A 19087-nucleotide genomic window follows, 5' to 3' on the forward strand; every position below is an offset into this window, starting at 1 on the left:
TGTAGTTGATGAACAGGCTTCTTTGTTCAGTTTAAGTGCACAATACTTAAGTCTTAAAAATATTAGAAAACTAATTTTTATGTGATTCATATGTTGAAAGTACCTCTTGTTATTTTAATTCTCTGGCTTATCTGCAGACTGAGAAACAACTGGTGGTCTGAACAGAATTGTCTTTAAGTACTTTGCTTTTTATAATACAAATTTATTGGGCCAGGGGGACTAGTTTGCCCTGAGTCCATTCAGGAAGATTTAATTTTATCAGTGTGTTCTAAACAATAGTATACATAAGGATCCCATAGAGTACTTAAAAATACAGATTCTTGACTACTACCCCCACCATTGTCCATCCCCAGTGACTCTGGGATATGACTCAATTTTAAATTAAAAAAAAAAAAGCATTCGTAAATGAGTCTGATACAGATGATCCACTGACCACCTGTTAAGAAAAGACTGGTTTATATAGTGTTAATACTCTGGTTGTCACTTTTATGAGTCTCCCTGGACTGAGCAAGTGCCCCGGATTCTTGTCCTAATCAAACTCTAAAGGTAATAATTCTCACTGTGAAATTGGGAAAAATAAATTGGGAAATAAAGCACATAGAAAAAAAATTATACATATTCCCATTATCCAGAGGAAACTGATAATGTTTTAGTTGGTTTTTCTCCATACTTGTAAATTTTTAGTTGGAGTTTAGTTGGAAGTTAGAAGCAGTTATATATTCTGCTATTCCCATTAAGCTCATAATTTTTTTTAATAATGTTATTTAAGACTCATCACCATTTTTAGTGCCTCTCTGAAAAAAAAATATAGATTGCCTCATATATCATTGTTTACTTAACCATTCCTCTGTTGCTGGATGGTTTTTAGATTTTTTTTAATTTATTTTTTTAAAATTAACATATCATGTATTACTGGTTTCAGAGGTACAGGTCTGTGATTCATCAGCTTTATATAATGCCCAGCACTCATTACATCACATGCCCTCCTTAATGTCCATCCCCAGTTACCCTATTCCTCCACCTGCCTCCCCTCCAGCAACCCTCAGTTTGTTTCCTGTGATTAAGAGTTTCTTATGGTTTGTCTCCCTCTCAGGTTTTGTCTTGTTTTATTTTTTCCTTTCTTCCCCGATGATCCTCTGTTTTGTTTCTTAAATTCCACATATCAGTGAGATCATCTGATTGACTATTTCGCTTAGCATAATACCCTTTAGTTCCATGCATGTCGTTGCAAATGGCAAGATTTAATTTTTTGATGGCTGTGTAATATTCCATTGTATATATATACCATATCTTCTTTATTCATTCATCTGTCGATGGACGTCTGGGCTCTTCCCATAGTTTGGCTATTGTGGACATTGCTGCTATAAACATTGGTGTGCAGGTGCCCCTTCAGATCACTACATTTGTGTCTTTGGGGTAAATCCCTAGTAGTGCAATTGCTGGGTTGTAAGGTAGCTCTATTTTCAACTTTTTGAGGAACCTCCATACTGTTTTTGAGAGTGGCTGCACCAGGTTGCATTCCCACCAACAGTGTAGGAGGGGTTCCCCTTTCTCCACATCCTCGCCAACATTTGTCCTTTCCTGACTTGTTAATTTTAGCCATTCTGACTGGTGTGAGGTGGTATCTCATTGTGGTTTTGATTTGTATTTCCCTGATGCCAGGTGATGTTGAGCACTTTTTCATGTGTCTGTTGGCCATTTGGATGTCTTCTTTGGAGAAATGTCTGTTCATGTCTTCTGCCCATTTATTGATTGGATTATTTATTTTAGATGGTTTCTAATTTATTTCTGATAAATAACATTGGAGTGAACATCTTTGTGTGAAAAACTTTTCTGTACTTAGGATTTTTTTTTCCCTCTTTGCTCATTGTTCTAAAAATATTTTTAAAAGCTTTTGAAACATACTGCCATACTATTGGCTAAGAAGGTTTCAGCTAATAAAAGTTACCAGCAGTAAACTGAAGCTCTTACATTCGACTTTCACCAGCACTGAGTGTGTTTAGTGAGCCAAAAATACTTTTTTTTAAGATACAAAATGCTGTGTTATTATTTACATTCCTCTTTGAAGTTACTATGTTTTGTATATATGTAAACATTAGTTTGATATTCTATACTAAGTATTTTTTTCTATCAAGAACTTATATTTTTAAGAGTTCTTGAGGAAAATCCTTAGTGATCAATAAATGGTAATTCTCTTGATTTTTTTTTTTTTTCTCAATGGTTTCAGCGGTTGATAATAAACAGTTTCGTTTTGCCAGAGGTGAGAGTATTAACAAAAATACTGAGTCCTGTTCTCTTTCCACGTGTTTTGGAAGTTGAAAGTATAAGCTGATTTTAATTATGAAATTAATTTTTTTTAAAGATTTATTTATTTGAGACAGAGAGAGCCAGCACAGAGAGGGAGACGCAGAGGGAGAAGCAGACTCCCACTGAGCAGGGAACCTGATGTAGGGGCTTGATCCCAGGATGCTGGGATCATGACCTGAGCTGAAGGCAGACGCTTAACCTACTCAGCCACCCAGGTGCCCCATGAAGTTGATTCTTAATTAAGAAAACAAAATTTTTACTTCTGCTAGAAACTGTTTCTGATATGAAATGAGCAACATTTCAAATGAACATCTGTCAAAAAATTTAACTGGTGCTAAGAATGTGAAATATTAAAATTTTACCATTCATTCATGTCAATAAACCTCTTCTAACTATATGTTCTTGTACTTAAGATTACTCTTATGTCTCTGGATTTCAGACATAACTGTCACCTCCATTGCTTAGTTTATCAGTTTTGAAGAACACCAACGAAATTTGGAGATTCTCTGGAAAAATTAGGGAACATTCTCCTTTTCCTCTCTTAACAGTGTTTGATATTTATATCATTATTTTCATTTCTTGTATTTTTCCCTTTGTCGTTTTAAATAATAAATGTAAACCTTTATCTTTCCTGTTTAGTCACTGAACCGTTTAAGTTTCTCCTCCCTGTGCTGATTTCTGGAAACTACCTCCAGGCAGAAAGCTTGGAATGGTAGGACGCACCTCATTTGGTTCTTCTTTCTGAGATCACAGTTCTGCGCTGCTTGTTGTACAATGCCTGAATATACTTGTTTCCTAGGTTTCATTCACTTTTCTACTTGTTGATGGCAGGAAGATAATTTTGGATTCTCATGGCTGGAAGGTGAAGTCCTTTAATGACTTCTTAATTTCTGAATCTAGTGATTGTTCCAGAGCCCCTGTATTGAAGTCTTTGGAATGATATGGTCAAATTCCCCTTCTTTTTAAATTTTTCCTCTCTCTGATTTTTAAATACTACCTTTTCCTATTTAGATCTTCTATTTCTGACTTTCCTTTCTGCCCCCCCCCTTTTTTTTTACTAGATCCTCCAACTTTGGTACTTTAATTATATTAATTGCAATAATAATTATAATAATGACAACACTAGAGGTCACCATGTCAGACCCTGTGCTAACTTTATACGTATATTCTCAATTTAATTTCAGCAACTGTAAACAGTTGTTTTCCTCCAGAGTTGTTTTCCTCCTCCTCGCGTTCTGTATACTCTCTTAGGTTATTGGCCCCATGTAAATAATGATGACTTACATTTATATTTTTAGCCCTGATTTCTGTACTGAACTCCCAGTCTTTATATCCAACAGTCTGTCAGCAGTTTTCAAAGGCTTTTCAACCTAATACAATCTGAATGGAACTCCTCTTTGCTTCTCTTTTTTTATGTTACTCTTTATCTTGGCATTATTTGATCTGTAAACACACAAACACAACAAAAAATATGCTTCACATAAACACCCAAAATCTGCATGCTAATTTAACCTAATTATTTCTTAAATCTGGCCCTGCTGCTCCATTCCTGCTATCTTGTCCTATTGCAGCTCTCCTATTCTGTCTGTGCGTCTGTACCAGCCTAACTGATCCTCTGCCTCTGGTTATGTCCCTCTAAAATCTGTAGTATTTCTAAATTTTAAATCAGAATGTACTTCCTGGCTTAAAGTCTTCAACCTCCTTGTTCTGTAATTTGCTGTTTCTTAGATCTTTCTCTTGCTACTGCTTTTACCTACTCTAGGAGTCACAACATTCCCGGACTGTACCATGCTGTTTTTGCAAACTTTTGTTCATATTGCCTCTGTATCTCCACCTTTTACCTGACTGACTCTTATTTATTCATTTCTAGGACTCAGTCACTTGTTTCCAGGTCTTTTTCCTTTTTGCTCCCATAGCGTGTCCCATACATAGCTCTGAGTCTTGTCTATTATACATTTAAATGATCTTTTGTTTCACTTTTCTTTTGCTGTATGAAGTCTTAGAAGACTACATTTTTTATTTTTTAAAATTTTTTATTGTTATGTTAATCACATACATTACATCATTAGTTTTTGATGTAGTGTTCCATGATTCATTGTGCATAACACCCAGTGCTCCACGCAGAACGTGCCCTCTTTAATACCCATCACCAGGCTAACCCATCCCCCCACCCCTCTCCCCTCTAGAACTCTGTTTATCAGAGTCCATCATCTCTCGTGGTTCGTCTCCCCCTCTGACTTACTCCCCTTCATTCTTCCCCTCCTGCTATCTTCTTCTTTTTTTTTTTTAACATATATTGCATTATTTGTTTCAGAAGTACAGAAGACAGTACATTTTTAAATTCATATTTATAACCTTAGTGTTTAGCTGAGTACTTGAACTCCCAATTCATTTTTAAATAGTTTCTATCTTAAATGGTGACACAACTGTCCATCCTTTCTCCATACTAGAAATGTGGATGTTTTCCTAGTTTTTTCTCTTTTTATCACATGTAACCAGTTCCTACTCCTTGAATTTTGCTTTTACTTGGGCATTATGTGTTTGCATTCTTTTGTTCACATGTTCATTCATTCAAAAAATTTAATTAAGTGCTGCTCTTTGCTAGGCAGTGTACTAACTATACTGCTTTCTGGACATTGCATTGAATTTGTAGAGTTTATACATTAATTTTTGCAGAAGTAACATGATTATAAAGTTCAGTTTTTTATTTAGGAACAAAGGTTTATCTATTCAAGTATGATTTTAGGCACCTAAGGGAGATTTTATAAGTGTTCCCCATTTGGTTTTGTACATTTCTTTTAAAGCTTATTTGTATTCTTTTCTTATTGTGAATAAGGTTTTTTTATTGTTACATTTTCCCGTTTGCCCTTGCTCATGTATGGAAAATTGATTAGATGATCTTTTATCAGGCCAACTTAACTAAATTTCTTAGTTTTTATGGACTTGAGTTTCCAGATATTTGTTATGTCATTGACAAATATCAGGGTATCTTTTTTCCTCTAAGGTATTTGAGTTTAACTCATTTTTCATATCTTACTAGTACATTGCATAGAACCTCCAGTACAATGTTGAATAAAAGCAGTGATACTTGGCATCCTAGTTTTATTCTTTTAATGAAAATGCTTATCAGTGTCTTGCTAACTGTGATGTTTATTTTTAAATAATAATTTCTAAAAGTCAAATAGGGGCGTCTGGGTGGCTCAGTTGGTTAAGTGTCTGCCTTCAGCTCAGGTGGTGGTCCCAGGGTCCTGGGATCCAGTCCCGCACCTGGCTCCCTGCTCAGCGGAAAGTCTGCTTTTCCCTCTGCCTCTGCCTCTCCCCCTCTGCTCATGCTCTAGTGCGCACACGCGCATGCGCTCGCTCTCAAATTAAAATCTTAAGAAAAAAAAGTCTAGGAGTTTTATCCTGAATCCACATTGAATTTTATCAAATGCATTGTTGGTATCTGTGGAGATGATTATGTGAATCTGTTAATGTGAAGAATTATAGTAAAAGAGTTCCTAAAGACAGATTTTATTAATATTTCTACTTCTTTCCTGATTGACTTAATGCAGTGCTGGATTTGATTGCTAACGTTTGACTTCTTTGTGTATTTTCATTTATATTTGTAAGTGAGGTTGGTTTATAATTTTCTTTCATTTAATTCTTTGGTTTTGTTTCAGAATTACGCTAGCCTCATAAACTGTGTTGAAGCATTTCAGTTTTTTAAATTAGAAAAACTGTTTGAATTGTTTAAATAATAGGAATTGGTTGTTTCTTAAGGATTTAATATAATTCTCCATAAAAAGCTTTTAGAAAATGGCTGTTTCTTGGCATCTTTATTTCTCCAAGTCTAGTAAAGTATCAGGAGCAAAATAAGAACTTCTTTTAACACTTGTTGAATAAATATTCTCTAGATAAGGTTCTGAGAAATGATTTGCTATATAGAATTGTTTGTTATATTAACAGACTTCATTGTAGTCAGAGAAACATTGTTACCTTGGCTAATTCACCAGGATATGGAATTAGTCTGGAAGAGAAATACTACATGGAAATCTGTCTTCATAGATAGATTTTCTTCATAAAAAGATGCTGTTTGGTGGTAGTCTAAATTCAAAGCTAACATTTCAAGGAAAACAGTCTAATTTGTATCATTAATACAGTAGTTGGGTAATTACCATGTGTAAAAAGACCGAATGTAATAATTTTACATATGTATTCATGTTTGGGGTTATTTTTACTGTGTTCTCTTGTAAATCTTATTCTGTGGTTTAGACTCATTATGATTATTTTACAGGCAAATAATATTTTAGGAGTTAAAGTACTTTAATAAAACTGATTCAGATAAAACTGATTCAGTGTATCCATCCACATTTCCCTTTTTAAATTCTGTATTTTTTAGCATTCATAAAACGCTTGGGTACATTATAGAAGTAATTAAACATCTGGATATAACTCTAGGATTTATATAGTAAAGCAGTGGTTCTCAGCCAGGGTCAGTTATGTCCCCAGAGGACATTTGGCGATGTCTGGAGTCTTTTTAGTTGACACAATGGAAATGCCTCTGTCATCTAGTGGGTAGAGGCCAGAGATGCTAGTAAACATTCTAAAACACACAACATAGCCCCCCACGGTAAAGAATTATCTGACCCAAAATGTTGTTCGTGCCAAGGTTGAGAAACTCTGTTGTAGAAAGATATGTACACAAATATGAATGCACAGTGTAAAAAGGTGTTCTCAGACATGTGCTTTTTTCTTCAGCTACCAGAATTCTAACTAGTATGTTTACAATGTCCTTATGCAAAGTGTACGAAGGATATTCTGCTCTTGACTGACATCTAGTGAGACATTTAAAAATAAAAAGTAAAGCTGTAGATTGAGATTAAGCATTTAAATCAGTTACTACTCATTCTTATTTTTCCACTGTTAGGAAATTCACAAATAAGGAACCTAGGAAGAGATTAAATGATTTATTGATTGAGAATTTAGCTGAGAAAGAATAGAATGTAGTAAATTCTTAGCTGAGGTATTTTATCTCCTTTATCTTTCACTTATATATTCCTGATTTAATATTTGAGTTTAGAACATAAAATCTTTTTTGATAGTTTTCTGAATAGATGTTGAATTACTCATATGTAAAACTTTTTGTATTTTAAAAAATTGCCTAAAATCATAGACTTCTAGAGACAAAGGAGACCTGTGTGGTTTAATCTGATTCCCTCATTTACAGAGATTTAAAAATTCAATTTCAGGGAGGATGAGGTGATCTAATCCAATGTCATACAGCTTGTTAGTGCCAGAGCTTGAACCGGAACCCACAGTTCCTGACTTCTAGTGGACTATTGTTTCAGGGTGAGGGGAAGTTATTAAGTACACTTTGGATTCTCTTTGAAGCTTTTATATTTTCTTCAACCAAATCATGAATTTTAATACTGTGAAATTGTTCTTTCTTTAGAGAGAATATGTACACCTGTATGTATGTTTTAAAATAAGTTTATATGTATTTTCTATGTCTCATGTTTCACGTAATTTTTATTTGTAAATGTTATGCCAGTTTAAGCCTGAATATTTCACATTTTTCACAGGCAGCGACACCTCCAAATCAAGGACGTCCAGATTCTCCTGTCTACGCTAATCTACAAGAACTGAAAATATCCCAGTCTGCTCTTCCCCCACTTCCTGGGAGCCCAGCAATTCAGATTAATGGAGAATGGGAAACTCATAAAGATAGTTCAGGGCGTTGTTACTACTATAACAGAGGAACCCAGGAAAGAACCTGGAAACCACCTCGCTGGACTCGGGATACAGGCATAAGCAAAGGAGATTTCCAGAGTCCAGGAGACCAAGAGGTATGAATAATTCAACCAGTGACTTAGCAAACTTTCTCTCTCTTCATTATTCAAGGCCAAAGAAGTGAATAGTTTGTTTCTTGGTATTGAAATGGTAGAACACTTGAAATCTCTAAGTTACTAAATGTTCTTTCCCAGTTTCGTTATATTAATGCTAGTTATTTTCTAATGTCTAACTAATAGACAGTAGTTAACCTTATAATGTGTTTATTAGTTCCTGAATTAACTCATTTAAAATTGCTTAGTGCCAGTGGGTTCCCTCACATTCTAGAAGATACTAACACAGTTACTGTATTGCTGAGTTGGGGACATTTTTTAGGAAAAGGAAAGAAAATATATGATATGACTTAGCCACATAAATAAAAACAAAGTTATGAACTGGTTAAAACAGACACTTTTCTGTATTGGTTTGGTTTGGCTACTGAGATGCTTTTCAGTGTTTGTCCGTCAGAGGTGCAAGATCACTTTTTATTTATATGTAAGGAAAGTAAGTATAATGTAATTCCTTTCCCATAAATGAGCCATCTTGTAAAGTATGACCATTTGCTCTAAAATCATTATTTTCTCTATCAAGTGTTCATGCTACTTGCCCCCCACCTTTGTTTCACCTTTCCCTGCACCTCTTGGAGGGTCGTGCAGTGAACTTGCCCAGCTATATTTTGAGAAACAGTCATGTCAGAGGTCTGGAGAGATTCCTTGGGACTCTTCAGACATGCAGGAGAGACTTGGGTAGGATTGATAGAATGGAGTTAAATCCTGCTGTTTGATAGACGGAGGCCCCTACACCTGCATGGGACACTCTGCTCTTACAGAAAGCATGTATAATAAAAACAGAACTCCAGTTAGGTAGGAGCTGGAAAAATCAGGTAACACATCTTGTATTTAGCGGAATATAAAAGCTTTTTGTAGTTAATGACTCTTCTTCTTGTCCTATTTTTCAGTTGGTTATTTATAGCTTTGGTTTGGTGGTAACTTGTACTTTCAGTGTTCAAGAATGAGATCGAGAGTAGTGAGAGAAATTTGTTCATGTGTTACTATAATAAGAAAAATGTTGGGAAAATTATTTGAATTGTAGATCTAGAAAGATTTCAAATTACATTGTTCTGTATATGAATAATATATATAAAGTCTAATAATTTGGAAGAATTAGGGAAAGAGTTCAGTTATAGAATAAGGAAATTTAAAGTACACACAGCAACTTTAAACATGCTTTTTAGCTTTCCATATTAATAAATATATTTGTATATTAGAATCTCTGCTTACACTACTCGTCTCTAGAGCACATTTTCTAATAATTTCTTGAGAAAGATTGCATATAGGAGGTAATATTGAGACTTTGTATGTGAAAATGTTTATATTCTGCTCTTATATTTAATTGATAGCTTGCCTGAGTATAGAATTCTAGGTTGGAAATAATTTTTTCCTCACAACTGGAGGGCATTTTGAACTTCAGTGTATCGCGATATGGATCAGCTACTTGCCAGGAGTCTCCAGGGTCAGAACCAGTAGTTCTTTCTTTTAGACTGCTCAGTCTTCACAGAAGTCTTAAAATCTGCCAGGAAAGTAAGGGCTGCCAGGGTCTTGGTAGTCAGCATTTAGTTTTGCATATAGTCCCTCAGTCTCCCCTCTTTCTGGTTGGAACCCATGACCCAGTTGTGCCTCTTGTCTTCCAAATCAGAATCTTACTGTTTTTCCCTCATAAGAGGTAATTAATTCCTGTACTTTTGCTGGGAAGAGGGGACGGTGCACACCTAGCAAGCAGGCCTGAAGGAAAGGGATTCTGGCAATTTTAGTCCTCATTGCAATACCCCTGCCTTCACCCCTAGTTCCAGGAGGACCTAATATGGTCAGTTCCTGAGCCATTTGAAGATTCTGCTCTGTAAAGTGGTTGGATTTCACTTCCCTCACCAACTCCATTGCCTCCCTCCACCATTTTAGAATCTGCTTTCTTTGTAGCTAAGTTAGTCTTGTTCGTCTGCTTCTCAGCTTCCAGAGTTTTGTGACTGCTCTCTTCTTGTGTTCTCCCTGTTCTTGGCGGTTTAAGTCTTTTAAAACGTATTTCAGTACTTTTAGTGGGGCTTGAGGGGGGAGTAAGTGGTCACTCTTCCATCTAATTAGAGCTTATTATTTTAGTGGTTACCCTAGAACAATGGTTCTCAACTGGGGACAGTTTTGCCTCCTGGGGGACATTAGACAATGTCTGGGGACACTTTTTTGTTGTTAGAGCTTGGGGAGGGCTCCTGGCATGTCGTGGGTAGAAGCCAGAGATGCTATTAAACATCCTTGATACACAAGATAGCTCCATAGCTCCCACAGCAAAGAGTCATCTGGCCCTGAATGTCAGTAGTGCTGCTGGGGCGGACCCTCCCTTAGAAATGCTAACATGCATACTTACCAAAGTCTAAAGTTAGTATCCTCTTGCTCTTTAACGCCATGTGAGAACTGTATGTGCTGTTTGTTGTTGGCTTTTATTTCTGTTTTTAGCCCTCTTATTGTTGCACATGTTGATTCTTAAATTCATCCTCTTATTTCGCATTTTTCCCCCTCACACTCCTTTATGCAAATCAGATTATCTTGGATAACGTTTGTCTTGGATAACTTCAGTCTTAAGCATGTACTTTTAAATTTTCTTAGTGAGGATTTGTTAGTGATAGAATCTTAGTTTAAAATTTACCGAGGATATTAGTGATAGAATCGTAGTTTTTTCTGGAAATTTATTTTTCCTCGTGTTTTAAGAATATCTTTACTTGATATACAGTTCTTTTTTTTAAGGATTTTTAAAAATTTATTTGACAGAGAACACAAACAGGGAGAGGGAGAAGCAGATTCCCCGCTGAGCAAGGAGCCCAACCCAGGACCCTGGGATCATGACCTGAGCTGAAGGCAGACACTTAACCGACTGAGCCACCCAGGCGCCCCTTTTGTTGGGATTCTTGAACTTGAGGAGTCCTATCCTTGATTAGTTCTGGAAAATTCCTAGTTTTCTGTATATAGCCTCTGTCCCACTTTCTCTTTCCTTTCATTCTGGAACTTTGATTAGATGAATATTTAATCTGCTTACATTGGCCGTGTCTTTTGATTTCCCTTTATTTGTGAATTTTATCTCTGTGTCTCTTTGTGCTTCATTCTCAGTAATTTTTGATGTAGTTCCTGTTCACTATTTTTCATCTTTATTATTAAACCAATCCTTAAATTTTAAAAACATGTTAGCTTTTATTTATTTTGGAGAGCTTCTCCATCTTATTACTTTGAAAAGTCTTAAACCTAAAAAAATAGTATAGTGAACACCCCACCCACATACTAGATAACCATCTAGATTTACCTGTTTTAACATTTTGCCACATTTGCTTTTTCTCTTCCTCCTTCTACCTGCTAGTAACTTTTTTTCTGAACCATTTGGATTAAGACAACATAATATTTTATTCTCTAAGGACATTTTCCAGCAAAACTTGTTGTCATTGTTTTTGGTGAAAAATTATCATACCCAAGAAGTTTAATATTGGTATGTTATTTAATACACAGTTAATGTTCAGTGTTTCTCACTTGTCAGTTAATATCCTTTATAGTTTTTTTTCCTGCAATGAAAGATCCAGTGAAGGATCATGTATTTCATTTATTTGTCATATCTTTCTTTAGTCTTATTTTATATTTTATTTTTTATATAAATAGTACATAAGGTCTTTTTTTTTTTTTAAAGATTTTATTTATTTGACAGAGAGAGACAGCGAGAGAGGGAACACAAGCAGGGGGAGTGGGAGAGGGAGAAGCAGGCTTCCCACTGAGCAAGGAGCCCGATGCGCAGCTTCATCCCAGGACCCTGGGATCATGACCTGAGCCAAAGGCAGACGCTTAACGACTGAGCCACCCAGGCGCCCCTAGTACATAAGGTCTTTAAGAGTTGGATTATGCTGCTTTTCTGCTGACTCTTACTCATGGTATTTTGTTTCACATCTTGTCCACATATGTGTGTTTTACTTATTTATTTATTTTTAAAAAGATTTTATTTATTTGTCAGAGAGAGAGCACAAGCAGGGGGAGCAGCAGGCAGAAGGAGAAGCAGGCTCCTCACTGTGCAGGGAGCCTGATGTGGGACTTGATCCCAGGACCCTGGGATCATGACCTGAGCGAAAGGCAGATGCTTAACCGACTGAGCCACCCAGGCATCCCCGTATGTGTGTTTTAATATGAGACTATGTATAGTACTTGGAAATTTTTATATATAGAAGTCTTTAATGCTGGGGTTGAAAACTTGTTCTGTCAGAGAGGATTTGCTTTTGTTTCTGCCAGAAAGCTAGTATCCTGTGAACATTCGAAACTGAATTTTCAGCTTTAGTATTTGTAGGCCATCTAGTTAGTAGTAATTTGGATTACATGAAGCCTGGTTTGTGGTTGGAGATTCTCCCATTTCCCCCCATTTATCTGGGGAGATTGCTGTTATTTCCCTTGTGAGGAATAAAGGACAAGACTTATTTCAGGCTCACTGATAATCTGAGGGCATAATTCTTTGGGGTTCCAGTTCTTTATTCTCGGGGGGAATCCTGTTACACTCCCTACTTTTGGTAGTCTCGATTCGTGTTCCCTAATACTTCACTGCCTTGAAAACTAATGTTCTAGTTTGGGGTTTGGCAAATGCCTTCAAAGAGAAAGCTGGTCTTTATATTCTACTTAGTTTTTGATCTCTGAGTATTTCTTAACCTCTTGCTTCTGGATGATTCTTGAAAAATTTATGTAATATTTTAAATTGTTTTAATCCAGGTTATCATTTCAGTACCTGCCATTCTCCTGTAAATGGAACATCTCTGTAGCCCCGTCTATAAGGCTATATTTGCTGCAAAATATATACCCCAAAGTTACTGAGCCAAGTACCCTGCTGAATGGAGTTACAAGTATAGCATGGTTAACATTTAGAGAATGCTTACCAAAAATAATCTTAATTTTATTTAATTGCCACTAAATAGCTCTTTCCTAGCAGTAAATATCAAGATTTTAAAGGTACTCCTGGTTTTATAAAGAAATAAAACATGTTGAGATACCGGAGGTTTCTTTTCATGCAAGAAAGGAACATCTTACTGCACAAAAATTGGGAAATTATGGGAGCATTTCGTCAGCTAGGGAGTCATGTTTATGAAAAAATTGATTTAGTGACTTTGTTTCCTAAATTAGTTTTACACTATTATTCAGGTGTAATTGACGTACAACATTGTTAGTTTCAGGTGTACAACCCTAGTGATTCTATATTTGTGTATATTGCAAAATGATCACCACAGTAAGTCTAGTTAACATCTATCATCACTTACAGAAATTTTTTGTTTTGTGAGAAGTTTTAAGATCCACTGTCTAAGCAACTTTCATATATGCAATACAGTATTATTAACTGTGTTTTCCATGTAGTACATTACATCCCCATGACTTATTTATTGTATAACTGGAAATTTGTGCCTTTTGGCCCCCTTTACCCATTTAACGTGCCTCCTCCCCCACCTCTGGCAACCACCAGTCTGTTCTCTGTGTCTGCGAGTTTGTTCTGTTTTGTTTTGAGGATTCCACATAAGTGGGATCATACGGTATTTGTCTTTCTCTATCTGACTTATTTCACTTAGCATAATGGCCTTAAGGTCCATCTGTGTTGTTGCAGATGGTAAAATTACATTCTTTTTTTTCATGGCTGAATAGTATTCCATTGTATAGATTTCTTTTCTGTTTCTAAAAGATTTTATTGTACTTTGCTTACATGAACGTATATTTTAAGTGGTCTCAATTTAACAATAAGTCCTGATTTTTGAAATAGGTTTTCCATTTTTAACATTACTGTTACAAAATGTATGTAGCTCACTTTATGCAGGGCTTCTGTAAAGTTGTCTATGTCAGTTTTTGTGAACATGTTACTATTAGTATGTTTATGTCTTTAAGTTACTTCTACAACATTGAGAATCTACCTAAAAGTGACCCTGGAGGGGTCATTTACAAGAGCGGATCTCATAAATATTTGTGAATGAATGAAGTTTAAGTGCTGTAAGCAAGTTGCTTCTCACTCACATTATGGTGCCTCTTGTTTGAGAAAGCAGAAGTTAAGTTTTGTCAATCTTAATTGCTTGTCTTGTATGTCTGGATTTTATCATGCTTTCTAAGTTATTTCCATACTGAATTTTTTCACCTCTCTGTCATGTTTGAATTTTTTAAATATTTTTTTCTTGTTTTGAAGTTTAGTTTCCAACTATCTTTAATAAACATTTGACTGAGGAAATAAATTAGACAAAATCAATAAATTAGAACATAAAATACAGTATTACAAGACTAGTGTCTCTCCTCTCCCAATTCTGCACATTAAAAAAAACATAATTCAAGATATATTTATATCTTGAGCACTGTTTGCCAAGCATGAGAATTTTCAAGAAACTCAGTCTGATGAAGTATCCTCATCCCCTATTTTGCTTACACACGGATGTGTATACCCATACTCCTGTCGGGGTTTTTTTTATTATTATTTTTATTTACTTATTTGACAGAGACACAGCGAGAGAGGGAACACAAGCAGGGGGAGTGGGAGAGGGAGAAGCAGGCTTCCCGTGGAGCAGGGAGCCCAATGCAGGGCTCGATCCCAGGACCCTGGGATCATGACCTGAGCCGAAGGCAGACGCTTAACGACTGAGCCACCCAGGCGCCCCTTCTCCTGTTGGTTTTTAACCTGATTTCAGTTCAAAAGCAGAATTAAATAATAGAAGGTAGTATTTTATCTCTGTCTGAAAACATTGTTTTCAGTTTTATTATGGTGAATTTTTCCAGGGTTACATCGTTGTGATAAAATAACTATTATTAATTTCACCTTACCACTTACAGTGTACTATTTGAAAGACTAACAGTTTGTTTTGAAAATTAAATTTTCAGTTATAGTCAAGACATCTTAGTGCTTATGGCTAATTACAGTTTATTGCTTAGATTTGCAACTGCTGCATATATATATATTCAAAGAAGAAAAATCCTTATGTTTCTGACTATTTATAGCTTTCATCAGAAGAAAACTACCACAGCATTTGTTACAGCCAGTCAGATAGTCAGTGTGGTTCTCCTCCAAGGGGTTGGTCAGAAGAGTTGGATGAACGTGGGCATACCTTATATACCAGTGACTATACTAATGAAAAGGTACATTCTTTTTTTCTCATCTAGTTTTTTTGGTCAGAATCCTTTCATGAAATAGTTGTGTACTGAAGTTTTAGTAGTATTTTAAAAACGCATGAAAATATTCTTTATTGTAATTCTGAAATCATACCAATTGACAACATGAAAACTCATTATGTAACTACTGATTCATGGTTATAAATTGCTTGTAATTACACTGATTTTTGTGGTGTCAAAACTGTTTAAGACAGACCTTTTTAAGAGTGGACCTATTGAGTGTCATTCTGTTCAGACTTCTTCAGTAAGCATATTTCTTTATATTTTTCTTGAGGAATGGTTTTTTAGGAATAGTGTTCTCAGCATATGTTACTATGATATACCTCCTCACTTTGTATACTCCTTTTTCTTTTATAACCAAGTTATGTAAAACAAAAACCATGAATCTAGTACTTTATGATTAACTAGTTTGGGAATGCATATTGAAATTTTATGTATTAACATCTTGTATTATCAGAGAAGATAACTGGTTGGTTGTGCTTGCTTTAATTACTTCACACTAGAACATAAGGACACATTAGTTTTCATGTATTTCACATTTAAGATCATATGTTAAATTAGCAGTACTTAGTCTTTTGCCCCTCAGAGTCCCTGTTTTACATCGTATGAAGTTTTATTATTAGTGTTATTTAAATGGTATTGAGTGAGAAATGTATTGGCTGCAGGAGGTAATTCCTAAGGGTTTACACGAAGTTGGGCTTAAATTGTTCAGTAGTTTTATATTTGAAGATTTAAAAAAATATTCTCTTTTGTTCATTTCTCAACCTTGTTTTCAGAATGAGTGTAGCACTGTGTCCAGTGTATATGTATATCTGTGTGTTTTTATGTTACATTTTCTTATGTTAAGTGGTGCTTGACATTGGAACTAACTTGACATTGGAAGGAGAGAGGAAATAAATTCACATTTAATACTGAGTTTACTTACTCTTACCAAACTTAAAATACAAATCTATTAGTATAAGTTTGTAAATTTTTTTTTTACAGTGTTCTTGAGGAAGTAGAATAAAATTCACAAGAAAAATGTCTCTGGTTGTATAAGCTTAAACTCACTTTTAGTTAGATTTAAAAAATAACACTTTTTTTTGTTTTTGTGTTTGTTGTTTTACACCTGTTTTGTTTTTGTAGTGGCTCAAGCATGTTGATGATCAAGGTAGACAATATTACTACAGTGCAGATGGATCTCGTTCGGAATGGGAATTGCCAAAGGTAATAAACCTTAACATTGAATTTCTATTTTAAAACAGTAGATAAAATAATATCTGAAAATGGCCTCAGTAGATTTGCTTCAAAATTTTTATTCAGCTTTTAAAAAGCGAAACTTTTTTTTTTTTTTTGGTAATTCATTGAGAATCCTTTGGCTAAATTTTTCTAAGATGTGTATGATCTTTGCTATATAATACTGATAATTCCTATTCAAATATTCTTTTGGTTTAACTTGAAATCAGTTTTTCATCCTCCCTAGAAATAAGAATTTCCTTCAGTGCCAATAAGGTCCTCTTACATCTAGTCATCTTACATATATTGAATTTTCTACATGAGGTTAATCTTACATTTAATCTTTTTTTTTTTTAAGAGAAAAAAGCAACTCAGTATTCCAGTTTATTCTCGTATGTAAATATGTGTTGTAATTGTGTCAGTCATTAGCAGCATGTGCTGATGAGATCTTCTGGGGTTTCACTGGATACCTTTTTTCAGATAAGTACATCAGAGCTGAGTTCATCTTAAGGCAGTGGGTTTCAACGTGGTCATGTGCTTGTCACTATTCGTATCGAGATAATCTTAAATGATATCTGAGCAAACGTTTAAATTTTAATTGGTATTAAATGTTGATGTTTTAGAAAATGACAATGTTAGCAGACATATCTATAGTGTTAGATAGACTTCAATTTTTAAAGAAATTTGTCTTTTTGCCAAAGTAAGTCAATTTAAAGAAAAGTACTATTAGTATAAAGATACATGGATATAGAAAAAATCACTAGATGTTACTTACTTGAAGGTTGGAAAACATGGTCTAGTAAATTAGTATTAATTGTGTTTTCTTCCTATGTGAATGTTATCTGGCCTCTAATTATTTTATGAAATTGTAAGGCTTGATACTAGTATAATAAGATATATAGCCAGTACTCGATTATTAAGAACACCTTTGTGACCTGTCTTGAGCTAGTAGCATAAGAACTCCATTATAAGCCTGAGAGCTTTTAAAATGCTAAGATACCAAGGAACGATGTAGGTTGCTACAATGCAAACTTGGTGCAGGGTTCAGGGGTAGGTGGTGAGGATAAGGGAAATAATAAATCTTTTGATTAATTTAGCTATCAAGTACAGCCCCAGAATTTTCTTGTGTTAAAAAGCCTTGTCAGATCTTCAAATAAGCTTCTGTATTTCTATATTTTACACATATTTTAGCATGTATTTTACACAAGTACTTTCTCTTTTGCCCAACTCAGCAGAAAAAACTATTTTTAACCATTTTTTAATACTTTCAAAATGAGAAATTGTATTAAAATTTACATGTAGACAATAGGATTGTTTTTTGAAAATAATGCTGTTTGCAACATAACATTAGTGTTATTGATGATAACTTTTACATTTTAATTACAAAACTCACATGCGAAGAGTTATGAAGATACATCACATTGTGGGCTTTTTTTTTAAGGCTTAACTTTTTTAGAACAGTTATAGGTTTATAGTAAAAGTGAGAGGAAGGTATAGAGATTTCTCTTATATCCCTAGTTTCTCCTACACATGCACAACCTCCCCCGTTATCAACATCACTCACCACAATGGTATATTCTTCACTAAGAATGAACCTACATTGACACATCATAACACCCAAAGTCCATAGTCTACCTCAGGGTTCATTCTTGGTGTTGTATATTCTGTGGGTTTGGACAAAAGTATACTGACATGTCTTTCATTATAATATCATACAAAGTATTTTCACTGCCCTAAAAATCCTCTGTTCACTGCCTCCCCCAGCCCCTGGCAACCACTGATCTTTTTATTGTCTCCATGGTTTTGTCACATTGGTTTTGTTTTTTGTTTTTTTAAGATTTTATTTATTTATTTGATAGAGAGCATAAGCAGGGGGAACAGCAGGCAGAGGGAAAGGGAGAAACAGGTTTCCCACTGAGCAGAGACCCCAATGCTGGGCTCCGTCCCAGGACCCTGGGATTGTGACCTGAGCTGAAGGTGGATGCTTAACTGACTGAGCTACCCAGGTGCCTGTAACATTGTTTTTATTTAAAATTAACCAGGGGTGCCTGGGTGGCTCAGTCATTAAGTGTCTGCCTTTGGCTCAGGTCATGATCCCAGGGTCCTGGGATCGAGCCCCGCATCGGGCTCCCTGCTCCTCGGGCAGCCTGCTTCTCCCTCTCCCACTCCCCCTGCTTGTGTTCCTTCTCTCACTGTCTCTCTCTCTGTTAAATAAATAAAATCTTAAAAAAAATAAAATTAACCATAAACTAATACCAAGAATGAATAAAGACCCAAATAAAAATATATTAAAAGTGCCATAAATTGCTCCTCACATATTTCATGCTTGGAAGTTTTCTGTTACCACTCTTTAAAATTATGAAATATAATGCAGTAAAACATTCATGGATTTTTTCCATTTTCATCATTAGTACTTTTGGAATCTGATTCTGCAGATAAAACCATATTTACCTTTTAAACTTTGAAGTTGTACCAACCCCTCAAAATCCTATAGTGTTTTATAAACCAGAGAATAGCAGTTGAATGATACTCTAGCAACAATTTGGGTTTTTTTGTTTGTGAGG

The 19087-nt window shown here is 35.1% G+C and overlaps 1 protein-coding gene across 6 annotated transcripts in view; it reads left to right on the forward strand.

Moving 5' to 3' along the window:
• The window catches only part of ARHGAP12 (Rho GTPase activating protein 12), a 115091-nt gene that overhangs the window by 50154 nt on the left and 45850 nt on the right, over nt 1–19087 (forward strand). For 3 of the 6 annotated variants that reach the window (XM_028120876.2, XM_028120877.2, XM_028120878.2), the window contains exons 5-7: nt 7872–8135; nt 15138–15275; nt 16434–16514. In XM_028120876.2, the coding sequence (XP_027976677.1) occupies nt 7872–8135; nt 15138–15275; nt 16434–16514 (483 nt within the window). The remainder of the gene's footprint in view (nt 1–7871; nt 8136–15137; nt 15276–16433; nt 16515–19087) is intronic. The other 3 variants (XM_028120879.2, XM_028120880.1, XM_028120881.1) reach the window with 1 other exon arrangement.

Source organism: Eumetopias jubatus, unplaced genomic scaffold (assembly GCF_037043125.1).
Source record: "Eumetopias jubatus isolate StellerSeaLion01/CBP00866 unplaced genomic scaffold, mEumJub1_p1.0 scaffold_8, whole genome shotgun sequence".
NCBI lineage: Eukaryota > Metazoa > Chordata > Mammalia > Carnivora > Otariidae > Eumetopias > Eumetopias jubatus.